Source organism: Amblyraja radiata, chromosome 37 (genome assembly GCF_010909765.2).
Source record: "Amblyraja radiata isolate CabotCenter1 chromosome 37, sAmbRad1.1.pri, whole genome shotgun sequence".
NCBI lineage: Eukaryota > Metazoa > Chordata > Chondrichthyes > Rajiformes > Rajidae > Amblyraja > Amblyraja radiata.
This window is the reverse complement of record NC_045992.1, coordinates 363,992-388,160: the sequence shown is the minus strand read 5'-3', so window position 1 is coordinate 388,160 and position 24,169 is coordinate 363,992. Positions and strand designations below refer to the sequence as shown.

The 24,169-nt window shown below is 46.1% G+C and overlaps 1 protein-coding gene across 1 annotated transcript; it reads right to left on the bottom strand.

Annotated features, from left to right (window-relative positions):
• Window positions 1-5,790: 5,790 nt before the first annotated feature.
• vdac2 (voltage dependent anion channel 2) lies at window positions 5,791-19,951 on the bottom strand. Its single transcript, XM_033012798.1, has 9 exons — window positions 19,858-19,951; window positions 10,992-11,063; window positions 9,602-9,651; window positions 8,472-8,624; window positions 7,854-7,906; window positions 7,542-7,769; window positions 7,209-7,359; window positions 7,063-7,120; window positions 5,791-6,345 (listed from the first exon to the last, which is right to left on the bottom strand). The coding sequence occupies exons 2-9, from the start codon at window positions 11,056-11,058 to the stop codon at window positions 6,254-6,256; spliced, it is 852 nt and encodes a 283-aa protein (XP_032868689.1). The 5' UTR covers window positions 11,059-11,063; window positions 19,858-19,951; the 3' UTR covers window positions 5,791-6,253.
• Between the last annotated feature and the right edge of the window lie 4,218 nt (window positions 19,952-24,169).

Genomic DNA, 24,169 nt, shown 5'->3' with positions numbered 1-24,169 from the left:
CTCACACACACTCTAAGCAACATGTACTTTGCTCATCTACTCTTCCCACTGTGCTAGACTGCACTGTGACTGCACAAGGTGCTGGACACATCGTATACCATCACACAAACCCAGCACTGAGTTAACATGGAGTGTTTCTCGAGCAGCTTCACAGCAGCGTAACTATGTTGACATTCGAACAGAAAATAGGACATCAGCTCCACTAGACCAAACATTTAAAACATCTGTGAAGTAGACTGAAATTCAGACGATAGGAGCCACTCCAGCTGAGGCTGAGGGCTGAAAATAATGCAAGTGGACCAAGTCCACTGACTCCACCACCAGAATCATGCAGCATAGAAACAGGCCCTTCGCTCCACCACATCTATTTCTATAAATACCATTTACCAGTTCTTGGACCATTGCCTTAGTTGCCTTGATAATTCAAACCTTTATCCAGACACATGTCCAATGCTGGGAAAATCTCTGCCTCCACCATTGCTGAAGGGATTCCAAATGACAACAACCACCAGGGTGAGTTTATTTTCTCAAAGATCACCTCTAAACCTACTGCTCCTCACCTTAAACTGTAGCCCTCTGGGCTGAGGCACCCAGCAACAGGTACAAATGTTTTCATCTGTCGACCTCACATACTGTTCTACATTTCAATCAGGTCCCTTTTTAGATTTGTACACTCCACAAACCCAGCCCATTCAGTTTCTCCTCGTAATTGGGACTGATAATCCCAGGCGACATCCTGGTGAATCTCCTCTGCACCCTCTCCAGTACTATCATACTCCTGGTGACCACAACTGCACACAGTACTCTGGCTGTGGCCTATCCAGCTAGTGATATATTTTGGAATACAAAGGGCAGAGCCCAGGACAAAGGAGCAGGTACTGAGGGACACATCAAGGCTCTGTCCAGCTGCTGTAGCTGAGAGTGCAGCACTGCTCCATGCACACTGAAACATGCAAACACAACACAGCCTGCTCGCTTGAGGAAGCTGCATAAATGAAATGGAAGGTAAACCTCATAAGAAATTAGAAAGATAGGCGTACTGAATACTGCAGCATGTTCTGCAAGTATATATTTGTACATTTTAAAATAAACTGGACATTCTGCAAATGACAATACATTGGCTGTTTATCAGTTTGAGACCAAGGGCAGATCACCGAGATATCTAAAATGTGTAGAGAGTAAGCGATCTAGAAGTGGTAAAGAAAACCTCTTCACGGAGAATGGCTGCAATGTTTGACCCGAGATGAAGGAGGCAGGCCCTCACACATGTAGTTAAATCACCAAGCCAGAGAAGTAAATCTATCAAGCAGAAAATACAGAAGGATCTTGGAGTTGAAGTCCATAGCTCCCTGAAAGTGGAGAGACAGATGAGTGGTAAAGGAGGCATAATGTATGCTTGCCTTCATCAGTTGTGGCATACATTACAAGAGGCAGGATGTTGTGTTGCAGCTCTGTCATGTTGCATGCAGTCCTGGTCACCCCATTACAGGAAGGATGTGAAGCCTGCCAATGGTCAAGGCTATTGTAAGCGTAGTGGATCTCGACTCCAGAAGAAATTAATCATTTACGTGGCCCGTGAAGCAGCAGAATGTAGGTAGAGGCTCAGACCCAGTGACAAAGGCTGATGACGGTGGGATCCTAGGCAGAACCAAAGGGATCCGAATGTTGCTAATTTAAAATGAGCCATTAGAGGATGTGTCGGTCATAAACAGCCCGTCATGTCCTTGCCACTCAAGTTCCCAACACATATACCCAGTGCTTGGCCCATTGCTTCTCTCCCATGGTAATTCAAATACTTGAGCATTGAGTCTCCCCTCCCCTACTTCATACACAAAGTTATTTTCGGATTTGGTTTAAGAGAAACAGCATTGAAATACGCCCTTTGGCACAGAATCTGCGCCGACCATCAGTCACCCATTCACACTAGTTCTGTTATCCCACTTTTGCATCCAATCCCTGCACACCGGGGGAGGAGAGATTTAAATGACCAATTAGCCCACAAACTCGCACCTCTTTGGGACGTGGGAGGAAAACGCACGTGATCACAGGGAGAGCATGCAAACTTCACACAGGCAGCACCCGAGGTCAGAACCTGGGTCTCCAGTGCTGTGAGGCAACAGCTCTACCAGCTGTGTGACTGTGCTGCTCCATTAGGATATTCCTTACTCTTGCCTGCCAGATATTTTGTGTTCCCACTTTGCTAACGGTGCTAACTGATGAATTTACATTTTTTTAAATGAGGCATAGTTGAGTGCGACCGTGCAAGCTAGGACACGGGGCTTGAAGCAAGCTGAGGATTGGAGCACAGCAGCCAGAAATATCACACCATAGAATCTGGAGATGTCCAAGGCAGAGGTGGCATGGACAGCAGAGTGTGAAAGCCCCACTCACCCGCAGAGAGGTTGCCTCAGTGTTTGTGCTTGAAGCAGCAGGCAGTGACACATCTAATGAGAAGTCAATGTATGGCAAAACAAATAGAACCAATAAGTTACACAAATACCTCCACTCCGCTCTATGTACGGTTCTTTATTAGTCATTGTTAAGCTAGGTAAAGGCACATGACATGGGCAAAGTGAACAATACAAGGTTAACAATATTTTCTAATCGTTCATAGTTTAATTCCTACAAATTCCTATTATCTGTACGAGAATAAAATCCTAATTACACTAACACTTGATCATGAGATGCAGTGGGTGCAATAAATGATAACTTCATTGGCATCAATAATGTTCCACAGAAATCCTACACCATGGGATTTAGCATGTCCTAAGCGTGTCATCTTTAATATATATTATTCCTTAAATAGAAGCACAGTTCAGATAAATCTGGATTTGAACAGACCCTTTACAGGGGGATCTTAGTAAAGGGTTCCATGTGTTAAGTTCCGGTTTGTAAATGGAACACTTAACATTAGCGGGCTACTCCCGACTCAGTCACACAATGGTGATGGCCAATTAATCCAAATAATGAAAGAGGAATTTAACTTTAGGCCCTTCAGCAAACTCACTGCCAGTAAAAGATGGCAAAGAACAGGACTTAAATATATATCTGTAAGCATAATATGCCCACTTTGATCAATAGAAATATTTTACACCAAAGTTACCCATTCACGAATGACAATTCATGTTTGCAGTTGTGCTGTCTCAATGCATCCGATTACAGGAGCTGCCAAAATGCTTGCTACAAGGGCTGCCATTGCAACTGCACACCTTGTAAAGATTACCCTTTCCTGTTGAAATGTCCATGTCAATGCAAACAGCATTACAGAACATACAACTACATGCCAGTCAACCCTTCATTAAACACACTGTATAAGACTGACAGCTTCAGAACATTGAAGCTAGACAAAATGCTGGTGTAACTCTGCAGGACAGGCATCCCTGGAGAGAAGGAATGGGTGATGTTTTGGGTCGGGACCCTTCTTCAGACTGAGTCAGGGGAGAGGGAAACCAGAGGTATGGAAGGGCGAGGTGCGCAAACGACAGATCAAAGCAGACGATGATCATTGTTGGCTGAGGGGAAGGTGACAACGATGCATACAAACAATGAAATTAATCAGGACAGCGAAACTAGTCAGAGAACATTATCCATTGTAATAGATGCATCAACGTGCCCAAACACAAGGATCTAAAATACTGAATTTGTGTCCATGATTTTATTCTTGGCTTTCAACGTACAACATTGCTATGTCCAGATGAACTGATATTACATTCATCACCACAGATTTAACTTTCGGTTGAGGGCCACGTCCATTTGCCATGTGGTGTCACAGGCAAAATATGAATGTTTCCTGGCAGTAGAGGCCTCCACACGACATTAATGACCAAAACCCAAGAGGCAACAAACCCCAGCCCCTTGCTCAACCAGGTGGGAACTAGAGGTCAGTGAGAAGGGTCTCGACCCGAAATGTCACCTATTCCTTCACTCCATAGATGCTGCCTCACCTGCTGAGTTTCTCCAGCATTTCTGTCTACCTTCAGTGTTCACTGGGAGAATGGCTTCTTCAGCTGTAAGTGACACAGCATTCTACTTCACACTCCCAGCCCATCGCAACTTGGAGTCGGGAATAAAACGTACAAGGGAACTGAAAATAAACATTTTTGGACAACAGAGCCTCCCAGCTCCACCTTCTTTACACATTAACGTTCTGCTACGTTGTTAAGGATCTGAGCATCACTCACAATGTGCCACAGGTAATCGTCAGACTATTGCTGACATTTTAATCCATATGGCATTCCATAACAACAAAATCAATGTTACTGTGTAGGAAGGGACTGCAGATGCTGATTTACACTAAGGAAAGACACAAAATGCTGGAGTAACTTAGTGGGTCAGGCAGCATCTCAGCAGAAAAGGAATAGGCAACGTTTTGGGTCGAGACCCTTCTTCAGACAGAAGGGCCTTGCCCCGAAGCATCACCTATTCCTTTTCTCGAGATGCTGCCTGGACTGCTGAGCCACTCCAGCATTTTGTGTCTATTTTCTCGTGTCCATGCCAATGTTACTGCCTGGGAAAGTTTTTTAATTCCAATAATAAACATCCAGATTAATTCAGCAAGGCAAGAATTTACGTCGCCCTCAATTACTAAACTAATTACTTTCCAGATTAATCAGATGTCAACTTTGACACTTCAATAGGCAATTGTAAGTGATTTAAATTGGCAATGAGACATTTGGAAAAACAATGTAGAGTACTAATCATTCTACAAGGTCAAAGCTTTAGTGCTGTAAAAGTGGAACATGCAAGCCAGGCACGACTCGCTGAGCATTCCTGCCATTTTCTTTTTCTTTTATATTTCTTTTGTCGACAGTTTTGATTTTGATGTAGCTTTACGGGTATCACCGTAGAGCAGCAACATGACTGTACAAGTATAACACTCGGACTGGTGCCTGCCCTGTTCAGCTACAGCCCAATAAATGCTCATTTATACTAAAACAACTTCTGACCAAGCCACACCAAGAGTAATCAGCCTATTTTCTAGCAAGAGCGTATTTCTGTCTCATTTGCCGACTATTCAATTATTAAAGGGCTAACATTAAACCATAAAATCTTACTGAATTTGCCTGGGCAAGATCAATTGCAAGAGAAATGACAGAGGTGTAAAGTTACATCAAGTGCTCATCCAACAAACAACCTTCCTCAAAGACTATTTCCTTGTCTGCAATACTTTGATACTAACCAATTTGTTGAATTTAGCAAAATAACAAAATCAGAAAGTACCATTAATTTACACACCTACTACCACCCTGGCAACAAATAGTTTAATTTTATATACCAACATTTTGTATTTTATCAATTAATCCAGTTCCTTCTCTTAAATAATAAAGTAATCTCATAATTAGCACAGTAAAAAGTGGAAATTGAGTCACAAACCACATTTAAGAGGATACAAATCTTCCCATTTCGACACCTTGGAAACTTCCTGCTTTCCCCCCCACACCCAGCACAAAATAGCTAATCTCCTGTTCTCGAATGCACTGTGCGATGGGCACACTCAGCCACGGAGCAATGCAGCAACAGCAGAGACGTACGAGTTTGCAGTGATCAAACTACAATAGTTTATTATTATTTTGCAACTACTTCCCTTGGGACATTGAGCTGCAAGAAATTCTCCAGACAAGTGCTTCATACATACAGCTGAGCAACAGCTGGGGAAATGCAAACTGGTTTTAAAAATACATGATTTCCTTTCACTGCCATCAAGTTACTGTCCCAAGTAACCTACTGCACTCTCCTGGGGAAATTGTACAGCATCAAGTGTTACACAAAAGAGCAAGAGGAATAAACAACTGTATTTGATTTTTTTTATTATCATTCAGCATCAACTGTATGGATTTAGGATACCGGAAATAGTTTGAATTTTTGCTACACAGAATCCATAAAATGTTTCAAGTGTAATTTGGATAATTTCAATTTATCCAATTGCAGGTGAACTGACGTAGCACAACGTCTCAAGATAGACATTAAATCAGGAAACATGCAGTCACCACTTGTCAGTATTGTGTTTCCATTATTTAGGTTGCTGTAGTAACAGTAAAATACATTTTAAATTAAGAGTGATCTACGACTTCTGAATTACCTTCTAGAGAAGCAAATTTCACATAAAAGAACAGAAACAAAAAGTTCTAAAAATACAGGTATGTGGTTGGTTTGAATCTTTCTTTCCAGGAAAGCTTGTTGCTCAAGTTGGAATTACATGTCACGGCCAAACGTTGCTTTCTTCTGATATCCCTTTTCATCCGAGGTTCTCAGCTTAAGCTTCCAATTCAAGACCCAGGCCAAGTTTGTGACCACCAGAATTGAAACCCTTCCCATCAATCAGGGTGCTCAGTGTCAGCTTTATCCCTGGAATCAACAAGCCAGTGATTAAAAACACATCAGTGCCATGTTTTACAGCATTTTTGCATCAAGCTCCTGTTCACCAAATCTTTGGCAGAAGGCAACAAACGCTGAGACTACACAGCTCTCTGCGCAGTGCAACCGCACCAGACCAGTCAATCACTGCAAGCTGCCACTCCAGTTTGTAGCTTCTCTCCTGCCTTTGTCAACTTCAGCAAAGAGGGAAATAAGGCAACCGAGAGCAGACTAAAAAGCGGGCAAGTACAACTGGCAGCGTAGATATCATCCTGCTGAAAAAGGACACAGCATCTTACCCAGCAACAATCTCATTGGGAAATCTACACTAACTGCACATTCACTGAAGATAAACACCTTGCATAACTTGGAACCTGAACCATCTTCTTCAACTTTACTGGGCATAGAAATGTGACAGGCAGAAACATTCAAGTTATGGAACTTCAGGGACTCCAGCCATTCACCTTCATTGTCTCGGGAGTTGCAACTCATTTTTCAGTTTGGGTTTTATCAAACATCTGAGGGGTGACGAGGGGAGTGTGGGCTGGTTGAACAAAGCTACAACTGTCAAGCACTTATTCTGAATGGGGGAGGGGGGTGGTTCAATGAGCTTCAGGGAAATCCTATTCCAATCATTTTACAGTTATCCAACCCATCTAACTACTCATTGTAGCAGTCTTACAACAAATAAAGCAGCTGGAGACATACCTGGCCTAAGAACCTGGCTGTAACCTATTCCAATTAGGCTGGAGTTGTTGACTTTTGCCTGAAAGAGATCAGTAAGATGTTAGCAAGGCAAACATATTGAATTATATTTAAACGACAGGGATCAGAAACCAGAAAGGTGCACTCACAGAAATGGAAGCAGTGGAGTCGAGCTGGTATTTAGCAGCAATGCCAAAGCGGGTGCTGTTGTTGCCGGCGGTCCAGGCTAGGTTCACTGCTGTCTCCAGACTATCGCTCACCTTCTGGTAGATTGATCCACCAAATTCAGCACCGTCATTCCTGCAGTAAAATAACCACTTGGTTTAGCTGATTCATGGATAATCCAAAAAGCAGCAATTGCTTATTTACAGACCAAGATTTCTGTTTTAATAACGAAAATAAATTTAAATAGATAACCCACTGCCAAAGGCAAAATCCAAGTGTTTTACCTACGCAAGCATCACTCTATAAACATAACTTACACGTTAGTGTGTAGCTGGAAATCTCCGGTTTTGTAGCCTACAGCAAAGTTGTTCTGGGTGAGTTTTGATTTGGCTGTGTCAAAAGACATTTGGTAGCCAGCAAGCCAACCCTCATAGCCAGCTACTGCTGAGGCATGGATGGCAGGGCCTGCAAAATCAAAATCCACATCACAGCCCAGGTTGACATATTCACGCTTGTAGGCAGTTTTCACTCTGCCACTCTTCTTGCTGTGGAGGCAAAGTAGGAACATTTAGCATTCTGTTGACACCAGAAAATAAAGCTGCTGCAATATCTTTCAGTGCTAGAATTACCCAGTGTTAGGCGAGAAGGTGGTGTCAAATGTCAGCTTCAGACCTTTGGCAAGCTGGAAAAGTAAAATAAACATTGTTTCAGTGTACAACCTAATATTCAAGTCACAATTTGGGAGGTAAATGGGGTGTACTACATTTCTGTTCTTGTCCAATATCACAGGTAAACAAACTAAAGTAACTAGATGATGGACATGGAGACAAAGTGCCCTCGCGTTTATTGTTGAAAAACTCTTTCTTCCTCAAGATATTGAGCATCGCTTGTGAGTTGTGCCACGCAAATGTTCACACTGGCACCCTACAGTTTTCCAAATGGGTAAACTCTCAGGCCAGAAGGTATTTTTGCTTCCACCCTCACTCATTCATTAAATTTCCAATATGCTGGAGGAACAGTGGGTCGAACAGCATTGATGGGGAGGAAATAGGGGCTGATATAGGGCGTCAACAATAGGGGTGCTGATATAGGGCGTCAACATACAGTCAACAATTCCTGCCCCACCCACCACACAACAGTTGATGCTCAGCCTGTCAAGTTCCTCCAGTAGATTGTTGCTCCAAATCACAGCATCTGCAGCCTCTTGTCTCCAACTCAACTTGTCATCAACTAAAATGAATGATTACCTGATCTTCAATTGCAATTTCTGTGCCCAAAGTGTTATCGGTGTTCCATTTCTCCGTAAACATGAGGCCATATTCAGACCACTTGTACTTGGTTTCCAAGCTGCCAGACACTTTCCCACTCTCAGTGTTTGAAGATCCGGAAGTTGTGAATTCCTGTTAAATTTTGAAATAATGGGCATTCAATATTACTTGTAAATACAGACCTACTTAATTGATGAATTCTGCAGAATCATATTTACACACTGTAACATCTTCAGTCATTTACACTGGGACAGTTAATGTCCCATTGCTGTATGTGTAGCTTACCGAAACACACTCCCAAACTTTTTTCACCACATGATGGGGGGGGGGGGGGGGGAAGAAAGAGTAGAAATCCATGAAGATTCCTGGGTTCTCTTCAAGATCAATTACTTTGAATGGAAACATTTTTGTAAAGAACCATCGCGCCACTTAGGCACACAAAACAGACTGTAGCAGGGGCCTGAAAATGAACAAGCCAAAGTTCATGGTCTCTTTATTCCTGGTTCATTGCCTACAGGTGACTATAATCCACAGAACAAAGGAGGCAGAGGGGCGACATTATAGAGGTGTATAAAATCATGAGGGGGATAGGGTGAATGAACAGAGCAGAGAGATCAAGATCCAAAGGACACAGGTTTAAGGTGAGGTGGGGAGGGTTTATTTTTAGTGTGCCGATGCTTCATCTAGCACTTCTAAACTCCTCACTCAACCAATTGTTCCCTGGGCTAATATTAATGGTACAGTTGGGGGTGTGAGCCCTAGAGGTTTAAAGAAGGTTTCAGGCATTTGTGGCAGTGAGCCCACTGGTGAGGAAACAGACTATAGGAGGTGAAAGGTGAAGGACCATGCCTATATTGGCCTACTGAAAGGTCCAGACACTCTGTGCCCCTGAACACAATGCAGGCAAGAACCTCTCACCCCCACTGTCATTAAACAAACAGATATCACCACAGGTGCTCTGTAGATTAATCCCCAAGCAGTTCTTTATGGATGACCACATTTTCCTTGAAAAACGGCTTTTTCTTTGAAGATCCACCATCGAACATTGCGAGCTAATACTTTACAAGTAAACCAATTCTGTTGGCAAGAAAGTAGTAAATTAAGCTCACCACTCCACTCTGTGACTTGGTTTTCACTTCCAGTTTTACCAAACCGAAGCCTAGGACATAGCACACAATCAGAACAGGCCTTTGCATTTTAATTACATTCAATTCAAAATGGTGATGAAAACATCACTGTTAACAACATGAAAACAGGTGAATGCAAGCGTCTCAGTCAGCTCGCAAGTGGGGCTTCACACTTCAAGGCTATCGCGATACCACAAGGCATGATTATACAACTGTTTACAGAGTAAATGAGATTGATGTCTGAAATGATAACACCAACGTCTTTATGTGTAGGAAAGAACTGCACATGCTGGTTTAAACCGAAGGTAGACACAAAATGCTGGAGTAACTCAGATATTCTTCAGACTGAAGAAGGGTCTCGATCTGAAATGTCACCCATTCATTCTCTCCAGAGATGGTGCCTGTCCTGCTGAGTTATTCCAGCATTTTGTGTCTACACCAATGTCCATACTTAAAAAAAAAAAAAATCTGCCACTTGTATTATAATGAAAAAGATCTGTTTGGGTACAAGTTAAATTCAGATTCAAATTGACTCAAGCAAAATAATTAGCATCTTTTATAGCCAACTGCACTGTTAGAGAGCCAGGTTCCAGTAGAGTCACAACTCCCATCACATCTGTTTACAAATCTACATCAGAAAGGGCAAATTCAAACATATTAATACATGTGTGTAAATAGTGTCAAAGAATGTTATTCATTCAAAAAAATAACCCAATTTGTTTACTGAATGCCAACTCATTGTTCAACGTATAACGATCATGCAAAACAACATTCTACAATCTCTCACACCCAAAATATATCCAAAAGCATTCTACATTAAGAGCCATTTACCCATTTGTGATGAACTCCATCTGCATTTCAGTTAAGCAAATAATCATTTGCAAAAAGGTGAACTGCTTCCGAAATAGGGTCAGTGGTGCAGTGAATAGCTGAGAAACACATGACCCAGCCAGAACAAGAGCAGCCACACCTATCTAAGCTTTCTAGCCTCTCATTTAATGAACAGGATGAAGGGATATCAAAAATAATGAATGACTTTGAAAGAGCAGGTAAAAAAATGGTTCTCGGGTTATACAAATTGGTAGTTAAAGAACAAAAAGAAGATGGGGGGGGGGGTAAAATGAAGGTCAATTAAATGTTTTGTATAAAAATATGGTCAACAGGAACAAAGTCCTGAATTTATAAGGACATTAGGTGAACATTTATAAAGGAAATGAACCAAATTGATTACTACCCATGATTAGAGACTACAGCAGGTGGAAAAGTGTAACTGAATGGCTTTCCTCTGGACTGTAACTGATAATACAAGATCCAAGCACATACATACTAACAGATCTATCTTTTACAACAGTAGGTGTGTAGAAATATTTACCATAGCCTTTGTTGAAAATATCTCTGGCTGATTTGCCAAGGTCTGTATATGATGGAGGTATGGCCATTGTATCTGCAGAAAAGAACATTTAATGATAAACCAAATAATGTTACTTGATTATACCAATCCCTAATTACAAAACAATTATATAAAGATTCCAGGTGCGGCAGAGGTTCACCTGCACCTCTTCCAACCTCATCTATTGCATCCGCTACTCTACATCGGTGTAGGCTTGGTGATCGCTTCACCGAACACCTCCACTCGGTTCGCAATAACCAACCTGATCTCCCGGTGGCTCTCCCACAGCCTACTGTCTCCGCATCTTCCTTTCTTCTCCCCCCCACATCAGTCTGAAGAAGGGTTTCGGCCCAAAACGTTGCCTATTCCTTCGCTCCATAGATGCTGCCGCACCCGCTGAGTTTCTCCAGCAATTTTGTCTACCTAGCATCCTCAATAAGCTGCTAATGCCAAAAGAATCCTTCAAAATTGAAGGTGAAGTTGTCGGTCAGCAAGGGAATGATGTGGGGAAACATAATTAATGGGAATTAAAGTCTTGTTCAGGCAGGATCAGAGTGAAGCAAGAAGCTGGATGGATGACTACCTCCAGGATGCAAACTACAACCACTACTGGGAATGTGTTTGCCGAACATTCTAGATTTACTATCAACACACATTAGCAAGAAAACAAACTGCATCCCATTGAATGATCATTCTTAAATCACAAACTGTTTTGTATTGTATTGTATTGTATTTTTTAATGACCACACAGCCAGGCTGGTGGAATTTGTTCTCAGTACAGCTCGATACAGGTTCCAACATTTCATCAAACATTCAACTCGTAACGTAGATATACATACAAACAGACACATTTCATAATACATAAGGGCCATGCTTATTCGTATTTCCTCACCGTACGGAGTTTAAAAAGTTAATTGCGGTAGGAATGAAACTGTTTTTGAAACGGGTTGTTTTGGAGGCAATTGACCTGTAACGCCTCCCAGAGGGCAGTAGCTGAAAGGCATAGTGTGCAGGGTGAGTGGGGTCAGTGATGATCTTGCGGGCTTTGTGAAGTGTCCGTTTATGGTAGAGTGATTCAAGTGATGGAAGGGGTAAGCCAATAATTTTGGAAGCTCTGTTTTGATATATAAATTTGCAAGCATATTGGACCACTTCTAGCATTGCATTAAAGAACCAACTCAGATCAAACAGCATCCTTTCCCCACAGCAACAATTAAGCTGTGCAATCCAAATAAAGGAGACCACCAAGAGAATGGAGGTTTGATATTTTCCAAACACCACAGGCCCTAACTTGTACTTTCTTCATAGTGTGGGTATGGAATGAGGTCCTAGAGGAATTGTTCAAGGTGGGTACAAAAAAGACATTGGACGGATAAGTCAACCAGAGGAGTATGGGCCGAACACAGGCAAATGGGATTAGCGCAGGTAGGCAATATGGTCAGCATAGAAACCTGGGCCAAAGAGTCTATTTCCATGCTCTATAATTCTGACTGTATGTGAAAATTTTGCCCCTTAGGTCCATTAGCAGTAGAAGCATCTTTTAAATCTATGCCCTCTAGCTGTAGACTCCTTGACCTTTGGAAAGAAACTGATTATTTACCTTGAGACAGCGTCTATGGAGCGAAGGAATAGGTGACGTTTCGGGTCGAGACCCTTCTTGAGACTGATGTGGAGGTGTGGGGGGGGACGGGGAGAAGAATGGAAGAGGCAGCGACAGTAGGCTGTGGGAGGGCTGGGGAGGAGAAGGAGGGAGAAAGCAAGGACTACCTGAAATTGGAGAAGTCAATGTTCATATCGCTGGGGTGTAAGCTACCCAAGTGAAAAATGAGGTGCTGCTCCTCCAATTTGCGGTGGGACTCACTCTGGCCATGGAGGAGGCCCAGGACAGAAAGGTTCGGAATGGGATGAGGAGTTGAAGTGCTGGGCCACCGGGAGATCAGGTTGGTGAGTGCGAACTGAGTGGAGGTGTTGGGCGAAGCGATCGCCAAGCCTGCGCTTGGGCTCACCGATGTAGAGCAGCTGACACCTAGAGCAGCGGATGCAATAGATGAGGTTGGAGGAGGTGCAGGTGAACCTCTGCCGCACCTGGAAAGACTGCTTGGGTCCTTGGATGGAATCGGGGGGGAGGTAAAGTGACAAGTGTAGCATTTCCTGCGGTTGCTAGGGAAAGTACCGGGGAGGGGGTGGTTTGGGTGGGAAGGGATGAATTGACCAGGGATTGACCAAGAAACCATTCTCCCTGGTCAATTCATCCCTTCCCACCCAAACCACCCCTCCCCTGGCACTTTCTGCAGTTCTTTCTTAAACATTTACCTTATCCATGACCTTCATGGTTTTATACATCTACAAGGTCAACCCCCACCCAGCCTCCTACACTCCAGGGTAAAGTGTCACAGCCAATTTAATCTTGTCTTATAACTCGAGACCTTCATTTCAAGTATGATCCTTGTGAATCTTTTCTGCACCCATTCCAGGTTGATGACATCCCACAACGAATGACAAAAACTACACACAAAATATTGCCAAGTGTGGTTTCACTAAGATATTTTACTAGTTGTAACATGGCATCCCAATGTTTGTATTCAACACTGTGATTGATGAAGGTAAACGTGCCAAACACCTTTCTTCAGCACCCTGTCTTTCTATAACATCATGCTAATTCTCTCAGCTTCGTTACATCCTCCAGCACTGCCATTTACTTTGCATGTCCTGTCTGGGAGGAATGCATAGGTTAACCTATGATGAACGTTCGTCGGCACTGGGCCTGTACTCGCTGGAGTTTAGGAGAAAAGGGGAACCTCATTGAAACATGCAGAATAGTGAAAGGCTTGGATAGAATGGATTTGGAGAGGATGTTTCCACGAGTGGGAGAGTTTAGGACTAGAGGTCATAGCCTCAGAATTAAAGGACGTTTTTTTAGGAAGGTGATGAGGAGAAATTTCTTTAGTCAGTGGGTGGTGAATCTGTGGAATTCTTTGCCACAGAAGGCTGTGGAAGTCGTCAATGGATATTTTTAAGGCAGAGATACATAGATTCTTGATTAGTATAGATGTCAGAGGATATGGGGAGAAGGCAGGAGAATGGGGGTAGGAGGGAGCGATAGATCAGCCATGAATGTATGGCGGAGTAGACTTGATGGGCTGAATGGCCTAATTCTATTCCAATCACTTATGACATGGTTTAATTAACCAAAATACGAGCTATCCTTCAGTCATCTACCTTGCAACTCTTCAGACTCAACAATACTTATGATTCTGATAGAGCTGGCAACATCCCACCAAGCGCCTACCTTGCCTCAGGATATGAAATGAAAATGCCAAATAAGACCACAGGGACTTAATGTGAACACTAAAATGACCACCTGAACTATTGGCCACAAGTGGAACGCTCCACTGATAAAATTAATACTCAAAGCAGTTAGATTCTCCTAAAATATTTCACCATCTTCCATGTCATGTGATGGCTTCCACAAACATTAAAAGCTGCAAGATTAAATTTGAATACAATATTCCATCTTCTACCATATCAATCCACACACTATCCAAACCCCTCTGCACCATATTCTATTGTCACCGAGCTAGCTGCTACAAGGGACATGACAGCAATGCCAACAAATTGTTGATCTTGTTAATGAGAATCCTGCAGCAAACCAACTGAGATTACAAGTTCTATGCATGGGAAGCAAAGGGCTAAAGCAACTAGCTGCCAGGTACAGCACATTGATTTACTCTGCAGGCACCATGTTCTGCAAACATTTTCTCATGTATTTAGATCCTTAAGCTTCACTTTTGGTTTGAAGTTTGCAACAATATTACTGAATTCTGCAAACAAGAGGTTGATGATTTGTCAAATACATTTCTAAACTGCACAAGGGCCAAGAAAGATTAAGCTCAGTACGTTGTTTCATGCTACAGATAACTTTGTGCACAGGGAAGCAATTACCAACAGATACACAGGACCCATCTAATGTGCTGACGTGACCATTCCCCAATCAGCAGAACTGCCAAATCCAACAATGTAAAAATATTGGCTGCAATTATCATGAAATAAGAGCAAGATTGGTATGGATTTGTAACATATGTTCAATTGTCATGTGTCCAGATACAAACCAACCATTCTTTCCCTCAAAGCAACAGCCCATTTGGAAGCCAAATTATTATTTTTTATCAGGATATACTAAAAACAAGTCCTGGTGAATATCCTCCCAACAGGTCAGGTATACATGTGCTCCTCTGTATACACCTTCCCGCCCCACGAGTTTGCAATTATACTGGACAGGCCATTGCTAAGAAGCCTGATTCCAAGTTCCTCATAACCCTAGCTGTTGAGGAGGAGCTGCACTGACTGGCTCTGGAAGGCGAGTCCCGGAGCCATGGATGGTGAAGGACGTCCCCGTCCTGTGCATGCGCCTCCCCTCACGCAGCCAACCGGGAACCCTGGGCCGGGGAGTGGTGGGAGGTGGAGGCCAGGCCGGTATCTGTCTGTCTGTCTGCCTCCTTCCCTTCCCCCCTCTCCGCCGCCACCTTGCAGACGGACACGCCGTGGCCTAGGGAGGGAGGCCTGGGCCGTGGCCACCCACCTCTCCTCCCCCACTACCCAGGGCTTACATCAACCCCACCGCCACCCTCCTTGTGCTGGGCCCACACACACTATCCCGGGCCCACACACATTATCCCGGGCCTACTCGGGCCCACACACACTATCCCGGGCCCACACACACTATCCCGGGCCCACACACACTATCCCAGGCCCACACACACTATCCCGGGCCCACACACATTATCCCGGGCCTACTCGGGCCCACACACACTATCCCGGGCCCACACATACTATCCCGGGCCTACACGGGGCCCACACACACTATCCCGGGCCTACACGGGCCCACACACACTATCCCGGGCCTACACGGGCACGCCCACACACACTATCCCGGGCCTACACGGGCCCACACACACTATCCCGGGCCTACACGGGCCCACACACACTATCCCGTGCCTACACGGGGCCCACACACACTATCCCGGGCCTACACGGGGCCCACACACACTATCCCGGGCCCACACACACTATCCCGGGCCCACCCACACTATCCCGGGCCCACCCACACTATCCCGGGCCCACCCACACTATCCCGGGCCCACCCACACTATCCCGGGCCCACACACACTATCCCGGGCCCACACACACTATCCCGGGCCCACACACACTATCCCGGGCCCACACACACTATCCCGGGCCTACACATAGAAACATAGAAATTAGGTGCAGGAGTAGGCCATTCGGCCCTTCGAGCCTGCACCGCCATTCAATATGATCATGGCTGATCATCCAACTCAGTATCCCGTACCTGCCTTCTCTCCATACCCTCTGATCCCCTTAGCCACAAGGGCCACATCTAACTCCCTCTTAAATATAGCCAATGAACTGGCCTCGACTACCCTCTGTGGCAGACAGTTCCAGAGATTCACCACTCTCTGTGTGAAAAAAATTCTTCTCATCTCGGTTTTAAAGGATTTCCCCCTTATCCTTAAGCTGTGACCCCTTGTCCTGGACTTCCCCAACATCGGGAGCAATCTTCCTGCATCTAGCTTGTCCAACCCCTTAAGAATTTTGTAAGTTTCTATAAGATCCCCTCTCAATCTCCTAAATTCTAGAGAGTATAAACCAAGTCTATCCAGTCTTTCTTCATAAGACAGTCCTGACATCCCAGGAATCAGTCTGGTGAACCTTCTCTGCACTCCCTCTATGGCAATAATGTCCTTCCTCAGATTTGGAGGCCAAAACTGTACGCAATACTCCAGGTGTGGTCTCACCAAGACCCTGTACAACTGCAGTAGAACCTCCCTGCTCCTATACTCAAATCCTTTTGCTATGAAAGCTAACATACCATTCGCTTTCTTCACTGCCTGCTGCACCTGCATGCCTACTTTCAATGACTGGTGTACCATGACACCCAGGTCTCGCTGCATCTCCCCTTTTCCTAATCGGCCACCATTTAGATAATAGTCTGCTTTCCTGTTTTTGCCACCAAAATGGATAACCTCACATTTATCCACATTATACTGCATCAGCCAAACATTTGCCCACTCACCCAGCCTATCCAAGTCACCTTGCAGTCTCCTAGCATCCTCCTCACAGCTAACCCTGCCCCCCAGCTTAGTGTCATCCGCAAACTTGGAGATATTGCCTTCAATTCCCTCATCCAGATCATTAATATATATTGTAAATAGCTGGGGTCCCAGCACTGAGCCTTGCGGTACCCCACTAGTCACTGCCTGCCATTGTGAAAAGGACCCGTTTACTCCTACTCTTTGCTTCCTGTTTGCCAGCCAGTTCTCTATCCACATCAATACTGAACCCCCAATGCCGTGTGCTTTAAGTTTGTATACTAATCTCTTATGTGGGACCTTGTCGAAAGCCTTCTGGAAGTCCGGATACACCACATCCACTGGTTCTCCCCTATCCACGCTACTAGTTACATCCTCGAAGAATTCTATAAGATTCGTCAGACATGATTTACCTTTTGTAAATCCATGCTGACTTTGTCCAATGATTTCACCACTTTCCAAATGTGCTGCTATCCCATCTTTAATAACTGACTCTAGCAGTTTCCCCACTACCGATGTTAGACTAACTGGTCTGTAATTCCCCGTTTTCTCTCTCCCTCCCTTCTTAAAAAGTGGGGTTACGTTTGATACCCGCCAATCCTCAGGAACTACTCCAGAATCTAAAGAGTTTTGAAAGATTATTACTAATGCATCCACTATTTCTGGAGCTACTTCCTTAAGTACTCTGGGATGCAGCCTATCTGGCCCTGGGGATTTATCGGCCTTTAATCCATTCAATTTACCCAACACCACTTCCCGGCTAACCTGGATTTCACTCAATTCCTCCAACTCCTTTGACCCACGGTCCCCTGCTATTTCCGGCAGATTATTTATGTCTTCCTTAGTGAAGACGGAACCAAAGTAGTTATTCAATTGGTCCGCCATATCCTTGTTCCCCATGATCAACTCACCTGTTTCTGACTGCAAGGGACCTACATTTGTTTTAACTAATCTCTTTCTTTTCACATATCTATAAAAACTTTTGCAGTCAGTTTTCATGTTCCCTGACAGTTTTCTTTCATAATCTATTTTTCCTTTCCTAATTAAGCCCTTTGTCCTCCTCTGCTGGTCTCTGAATTTCTCCCAGTGGTATGCTGCTTTTTCTGGCTAATTTGTACGCATCATCCTTCGCTTTGATACTATCCCTGATCCACGGATGCACTACCTTCCCTGATTTATTGTTTTCGGGCCCACACACACTATCCCGGGCCCACACACACTATCCCGGGCCCACACACACTATCCCGGGCCCACACACACTATCCCGGGCCCACGCACACTATCCTGGGCCCACGCACACTATCCCGGGCCCACACGCACTATCCCGGGCCCACACGCACTATCCCGGGCCTACACACACTATCCCGGGCCCACACACACTATCCCGGGCCCACACACACTATCCCGGGCCCACACACACACTATCCCGGGCCCACACACACTATCCGGGGCCCACACACACTATCCCGGGCCCACACACACTATCCCGGGCCTACCCGGGCCCACACACACTATCCCGGGCCTACACACACTATCCGGGGCCCACACACACTATCCCGGGCCCACACACACTATCCCGGGCCTACACGGGCCCACACACACTATCCCGGGCCTACCCGGGCCCACACACACTATCCCGGGCCCACACACACTATCCCGGGCCCACACACACTATCCCGGGCCCACACACACTATCCCGGGCCTACACGGGCCCACACACACTATCCCGGGCCCACACACACTATCCCGGGCCCACACACACTATCCCGGGCCTACACGGGCCCACACACACTATCCCGGGCCCACACACACTATCCCGGGCCCACACACACTATCCCGGGCCCACACACACTATCCCGGGCCTACACACACTATCCGGGGCCCACACACACTATCCCGGGCCCACACACACTATCCCGTGCCTACACGGGGCCCACACACACTATCCCGGGCCTACCCGGGCCCACACACACTATCCCGGGCCTACCCGGGCCCACACACACTATCCCGGGCCTACCCGGGCCCACACACACTATCCCGGGCCCACACACACTATCCCGGGCCTACACGGGCCTACCCGGGCCCACACACACTATCCCGGGCCTACCCGGGCCCACACACACTATCTCGGGCCCACACACACTATCCCGGGCCCACACACACTATCCCGGGCCCACACACTCTATCCCGGGCCTACCCGGGCCCACACACACTATCCCGGGCCCACACACACTATCCCGGGCCTACACGGGCCTACACACACTATCCCGGGCCCACACACACTATCCCGGGCCTACACGGGCCTACACGGGCCCACACACACTATCCCGGGCCCACACACACTATCCCGGGCCCACACACACTATCCCGGGCCTACACGGGCCCACACACACTATCCCGGGCCCACACACACTATCCCGGGCCCACACACACTATCCCGGGCCTACACGGGCCCACACGGGCCTACACGGGGCCCACACACACTATCCCGGGCCCACACACACTATCCCGGGCCCACACACACTATCCCGGGCCCACACACACTATCCCGGGCCCACACACTCTATCCCGGGCCCACACGGGCCTACACACACTATCCCGGGCCCACACACACTATCCCGGGCCCACACACACTATCCCGGGCCTACACGGGCCTACCCGGGCCCACACACACTATCCCGGGCCCACACACACTATCCCGGGCCTACACGGGCCTACACGGGCCGACACCCAACACGTACCCGCCGCTGCTCCGGGTTTGAGGACGAAGTGAAGGAGACAGCGCCGCGCACGCGCACTACCACCTCCAGCAGAGCCCCAGCCCGTGTCCGCGGCGCGCCTGTCACTAGGTCCCCGGACAGCGGCATAAACCCCGCGCTGCAGCGGCTCCCGCAATAACACGTCCCCCTCCCCCCCGGTACTCGAACACACGGAGAAGGGATTCCTGTCCGGCTTCGGGGTTTTACTACAGGCACTGTGTGGGCCAGCTGTGGTCCGTGGACCCGCTCTGCCCCCTGGCGGCCGCACCGCTAGTTGCAACTCTCCTTCCCATTGACTATAGGGGGGTTGCACGTAAGGTCACGGGGTCATAGGGGGGGGTTACATGAAAGGTCACCGGATCAGAGGGCTCGACGCACGGAGCCGCTAAATCCAACTGGAAGACATCCGTCACTTCCGGTATATGTTATTAATGCTAGAAACGCGAACTTTCCTACCTGTTAAAAACCGCCAAAATGGTGAAATTTTGCGCTGAAAAAAATTGTGGGAGTCGGGGTAAGTGTGAGGGACATGTACCCAACTTTAGAATTCCAAACGTGAAGTGAAATGAAGGTATAGAGAAGCGAGAACTGAAGGGACTACAGCAGCTAAAGTGCTTGGTAAACATTGAAAATATTGGGAATTATCGCGTTTGCTCACTGCATTTCATCAAGTAAGGCATTATTTGTGTTTTTTCTTGATTCCTTTGGTATCTAAAAATTCTCAGAAGTGATAAATCTGGCTGTAAATTTTTCTTCAGATGCGTTTTCATTTTGTATGCAAAAACCCACGAGAACCATGGGCGATTTAAAAAAATTACACCCAGATTTATCACTTCTGAAACTTTTTAGATGCCAAAGGAATCAAGAAAAAACATTAATAATGCCTTAGTTGATGAAATGCAGTGAGCAAACGGCCAATGTTCGCCATGCACTCTGGCTGTTGTTGTCCCTTCAGCTCTCGTTTTTATCTACCGTAATTTCTCCTCACTTTTGGAATTCTGAAGTAGGATAAATGTCTCACACGCTTATCCCGATTTCCATACTTATTTACAGCGCAAAAATTGACAATCTCAGCGGGTTTTAACGGGCTCGCTACGCTGGAAACAATGGTAAGTGCCTACCTGCAGTACATCGCGTGTAATCCATTTGGAGTAGCCTAGCAACAGTACGGGTCATGGGTCGTGACCCGACTGCCGTGAAACCTCCCTATGGCACCTCTAATTTTTAAATATTATAAAAGATTACTAAAGCTTAAACAAAACAACATGTAATAATTAAAGTAGACGGTCAGGACGGTACTGGTACATAAACTGGAACATGGGTAAGAATATTTTATTATATAAAATCCAAAAATATATTGGGAAATTTTTGAAAACTTAGTTGTTTCGTGGTTGAATATTATCAACACAGATTAAACAAGTGAGAGAAAAAACTGAATAAGACTGAGGGAAAACTACGGTAAAGAACTAATGCATGCTGACAGATGTAGGAGTGAACATGTGGCAGGTGAGGTGGAGTGTGGCTGTACCAGAGTCTGACTGCCGAGGGCAATAGTGAGTACAATGGGTCAGTGAATAACGGTAAAATCAGAGAAAGACTGAAGGATTTCTAACTTTTAATACTTTTCATCTAACAAATGAATAAAGATAAAAAGTCAATAATGCCACTTTTGATGAAATGCAGCGAGCAAACGCGATAATTCCCGATATTTTGGATCTTTAAATCTCCACGAAAAATGTCCGCTATCAACTTCCGCTTATTTTGCCCCTTCAGCTCCCTCTTGTATTTACCTTAGTTTCTATCTTTTTTTTTAACTGTAAATTTAGGTAGCTGTGCCTCACGGTCACCCCGACTGGCTCAGTAAATTGCAGCTCAAAACCTGGCCGTTTTCGATGTTTTTAACGGGTGTGAAAGTGCGTGTTTTCCCATTCACTAACATGTACCGGAAGTGGCGCTTGTCCCCCAGTTAAAAATTTCGGTCACGTGGGTGCGGATCTACGCTCCAGTGACCTTTCGTGAAATCACCCTATACAATCAGAGAATTCTGGCTCATAATGCCGCGAAATGGTGCCGGCCTTTGACAGCCTCCCGCAGTCATGCATGACTGACTCACAGAAGATGACTACATTCTGGTCTCACTACACTCCCTCTCAGCTCCCCAGAAAATTATGCAATAATTTAGCAGCTGGTAAATGGAAAAATATGGCCTGCTGCTGATTTAACCAGGGTCAATGATATTTCAAGATGTTTAAGATTGTTCAGCAGCTGACTTGCTTATCACCCATTCCTCATCATTTCACCAGCTATCGCTGCATTACACATGACACAACGGTCTTGGTGGACGACAGTCAATCATGTCTTGTTCAGGTTATTTTATTTCTCCAGAGGTGCTGATGCTCCAGTGGCCCCTTGAATAGCATCTGCTCCTCAGTTACAGGGTCACTGTTCTATGGGCGAATCTACAGCCAATTTCCAGTCTTGCAAACTGGAATAGCCATTCCTACTTTTAGCACTTTATTTTGTAGTTGTAAAATAGGAGAGGTTAGACAAGCTTGGGTTGTATTCTCCAGAGCATCAGAAGCTCAAGGGGAACCTGATAAAAATGTATAACATTATGAGAGGCATAGATCAGGTACAGTCTGAACCTTTTCCCAGAGTGGAATGGCCAAAGACTAGAGGACATAGCATTAAGGTGAGAGGGGTAAAATTTAAAGGAGATATGCAGGGCAATTTCCTTTTACACAGATAATTTCCTTTTACACCGAGGTCGGTGTTTTACAGTATGTTTTTGATGTTTCTCGGTGTGTTTTGTGTGGGGGGTGAGGGGGAAACCGTTTCGGTCGCCTCCCCCGTGGCCTAACAGCAAGGATCGGCGCGGCCTTTCCCGGAGACGCGCCCGGGCTTCAGCGGCGGGCACAGCGTGGACTCTCGGCGTGGAGCGGGTCAGCCCTCGCTGGGGCTCGCCGTAGGGGAGCGCTCCATCACTGGCCCACGGCAGCCTGATGCCGCGGTCTGCACAACTCCAGCTGGCGCGGCCTCTACAGCCCGGGATCTCACGTTGGGGACCCGGGGGAAGAAGAAGCTCCGAATGCCGGCCCGCGGACAACTTCTACCGCGGGCCCGGCATGGACTTACCATCACCCCTGGAGGGGAGCTTCGACTGTCGGCCCTGCAGTCTGCGGTGCTTCTGGCTGCGGCGGGGCTTTAAATCTTCGACCGCCGGCCTGCGGCCTACACCAACCTAAAGCCGTGGTCTCCGGTGGGGAAGAGCCGATCCTGAACTTACCTTGACTTTTACCTTGTCCTTTTATCATCTGGACGCCCGCAGCGACGGCTGCGGAGGGTGGAGGTCCCGACCACGGGGGAAAATAGAGGAGGACTGGCCAATTTCTGTGCCTTCCACCACAGTGATGAATGCTGTGGTGGATGTTTGTGTTACATTTATATTGTGTGTTCTTTATCATTGTACCGCTGCTGACAAATTCATTTCACTTGCACTTTATGTGCAATGTGACGAATAAAACTGATTGATTGATTGATCATGGTTGAGAATAGACAAAAATGCTGGAGAAACTCAGCGGGTGCAGCAGCATCTATGGAGCGAAGGAAATAGGCAACGTTTTGGGCCGAAACCCTTCTTCAGACTGATGGGGGGGGGGATGCGGGGAGAAGAAAGGAAAAAGGAGGAGGAGGGGCCCGAAGGCTGAGGGAGAGCTAGGAAGGGGAGGAGACAGCAAGGGCTTATGGAATTGGGAGAATTCAATGTTTATACCACTAGGGTGCAGACTGCCCAAGCGGTGTTCGGCGAAACGATCGCCAAGCCTACGCTTGGTCTCACCGATGTAGATCAGCTGACATCTAGAGCAGCGGATGCAATAGATGAGGTTGGAGAAGATGCAGGTGAACCTCGGTCGCACCTGGAACGACTGCTTGGGTCCTTGAATGGAGTCGAGGCGGGAGGTAAGGTTTGGGTCAGATTTGGGTGGCAGATACAATAGTGGCATTAGATATGCAAGGAATGGAGGAATTTGGATCACTTTCAGGCAGAGGAAATTAGTTTAACGCCATCGTGTTCAGCAGACATTGTGGGCCAAAGGGCCTGTTTCTCTGCTGTCCTGTTCTATGTTCTTGTTCATAATCCCTCCTACTTTTGCATTCAATTTTCTTAAGCAAGAAACAATAACATTGTTAATTTTATTAATAATAATTTGCAATGCAGATCATGCTCTGTCTCCCAGACCTCTCTGCACCTAGTCAGGTCTCTATCACTTGCTATGTAGGTCATCTTTTGGCA

Bases quoted from the DNA above. Each gene is read 5' to 3' on its own strand.
- vdac2 (XM_033012798.1), bottom strand. From the start codon at position 11,058: ATGGCCATACCTCCATCATATACAGACCTTGGCAAATCAGCCAGAGAT. The intron at 9,652-10,991 runs GTAAATATTTCT...GCTATGTCCTAG, and splicing joins TATTTTCAACAAAGGCTATG to GCTTCGGTTTGGTAAAACTG. The intron at 6,346-7,062 runs GTATGTCTCCAG...TGTTGATTCCAG, and splicing joins CAGCCAGGTTCTTAGGCCAG to GGATAAAGCTGACACTGAGC.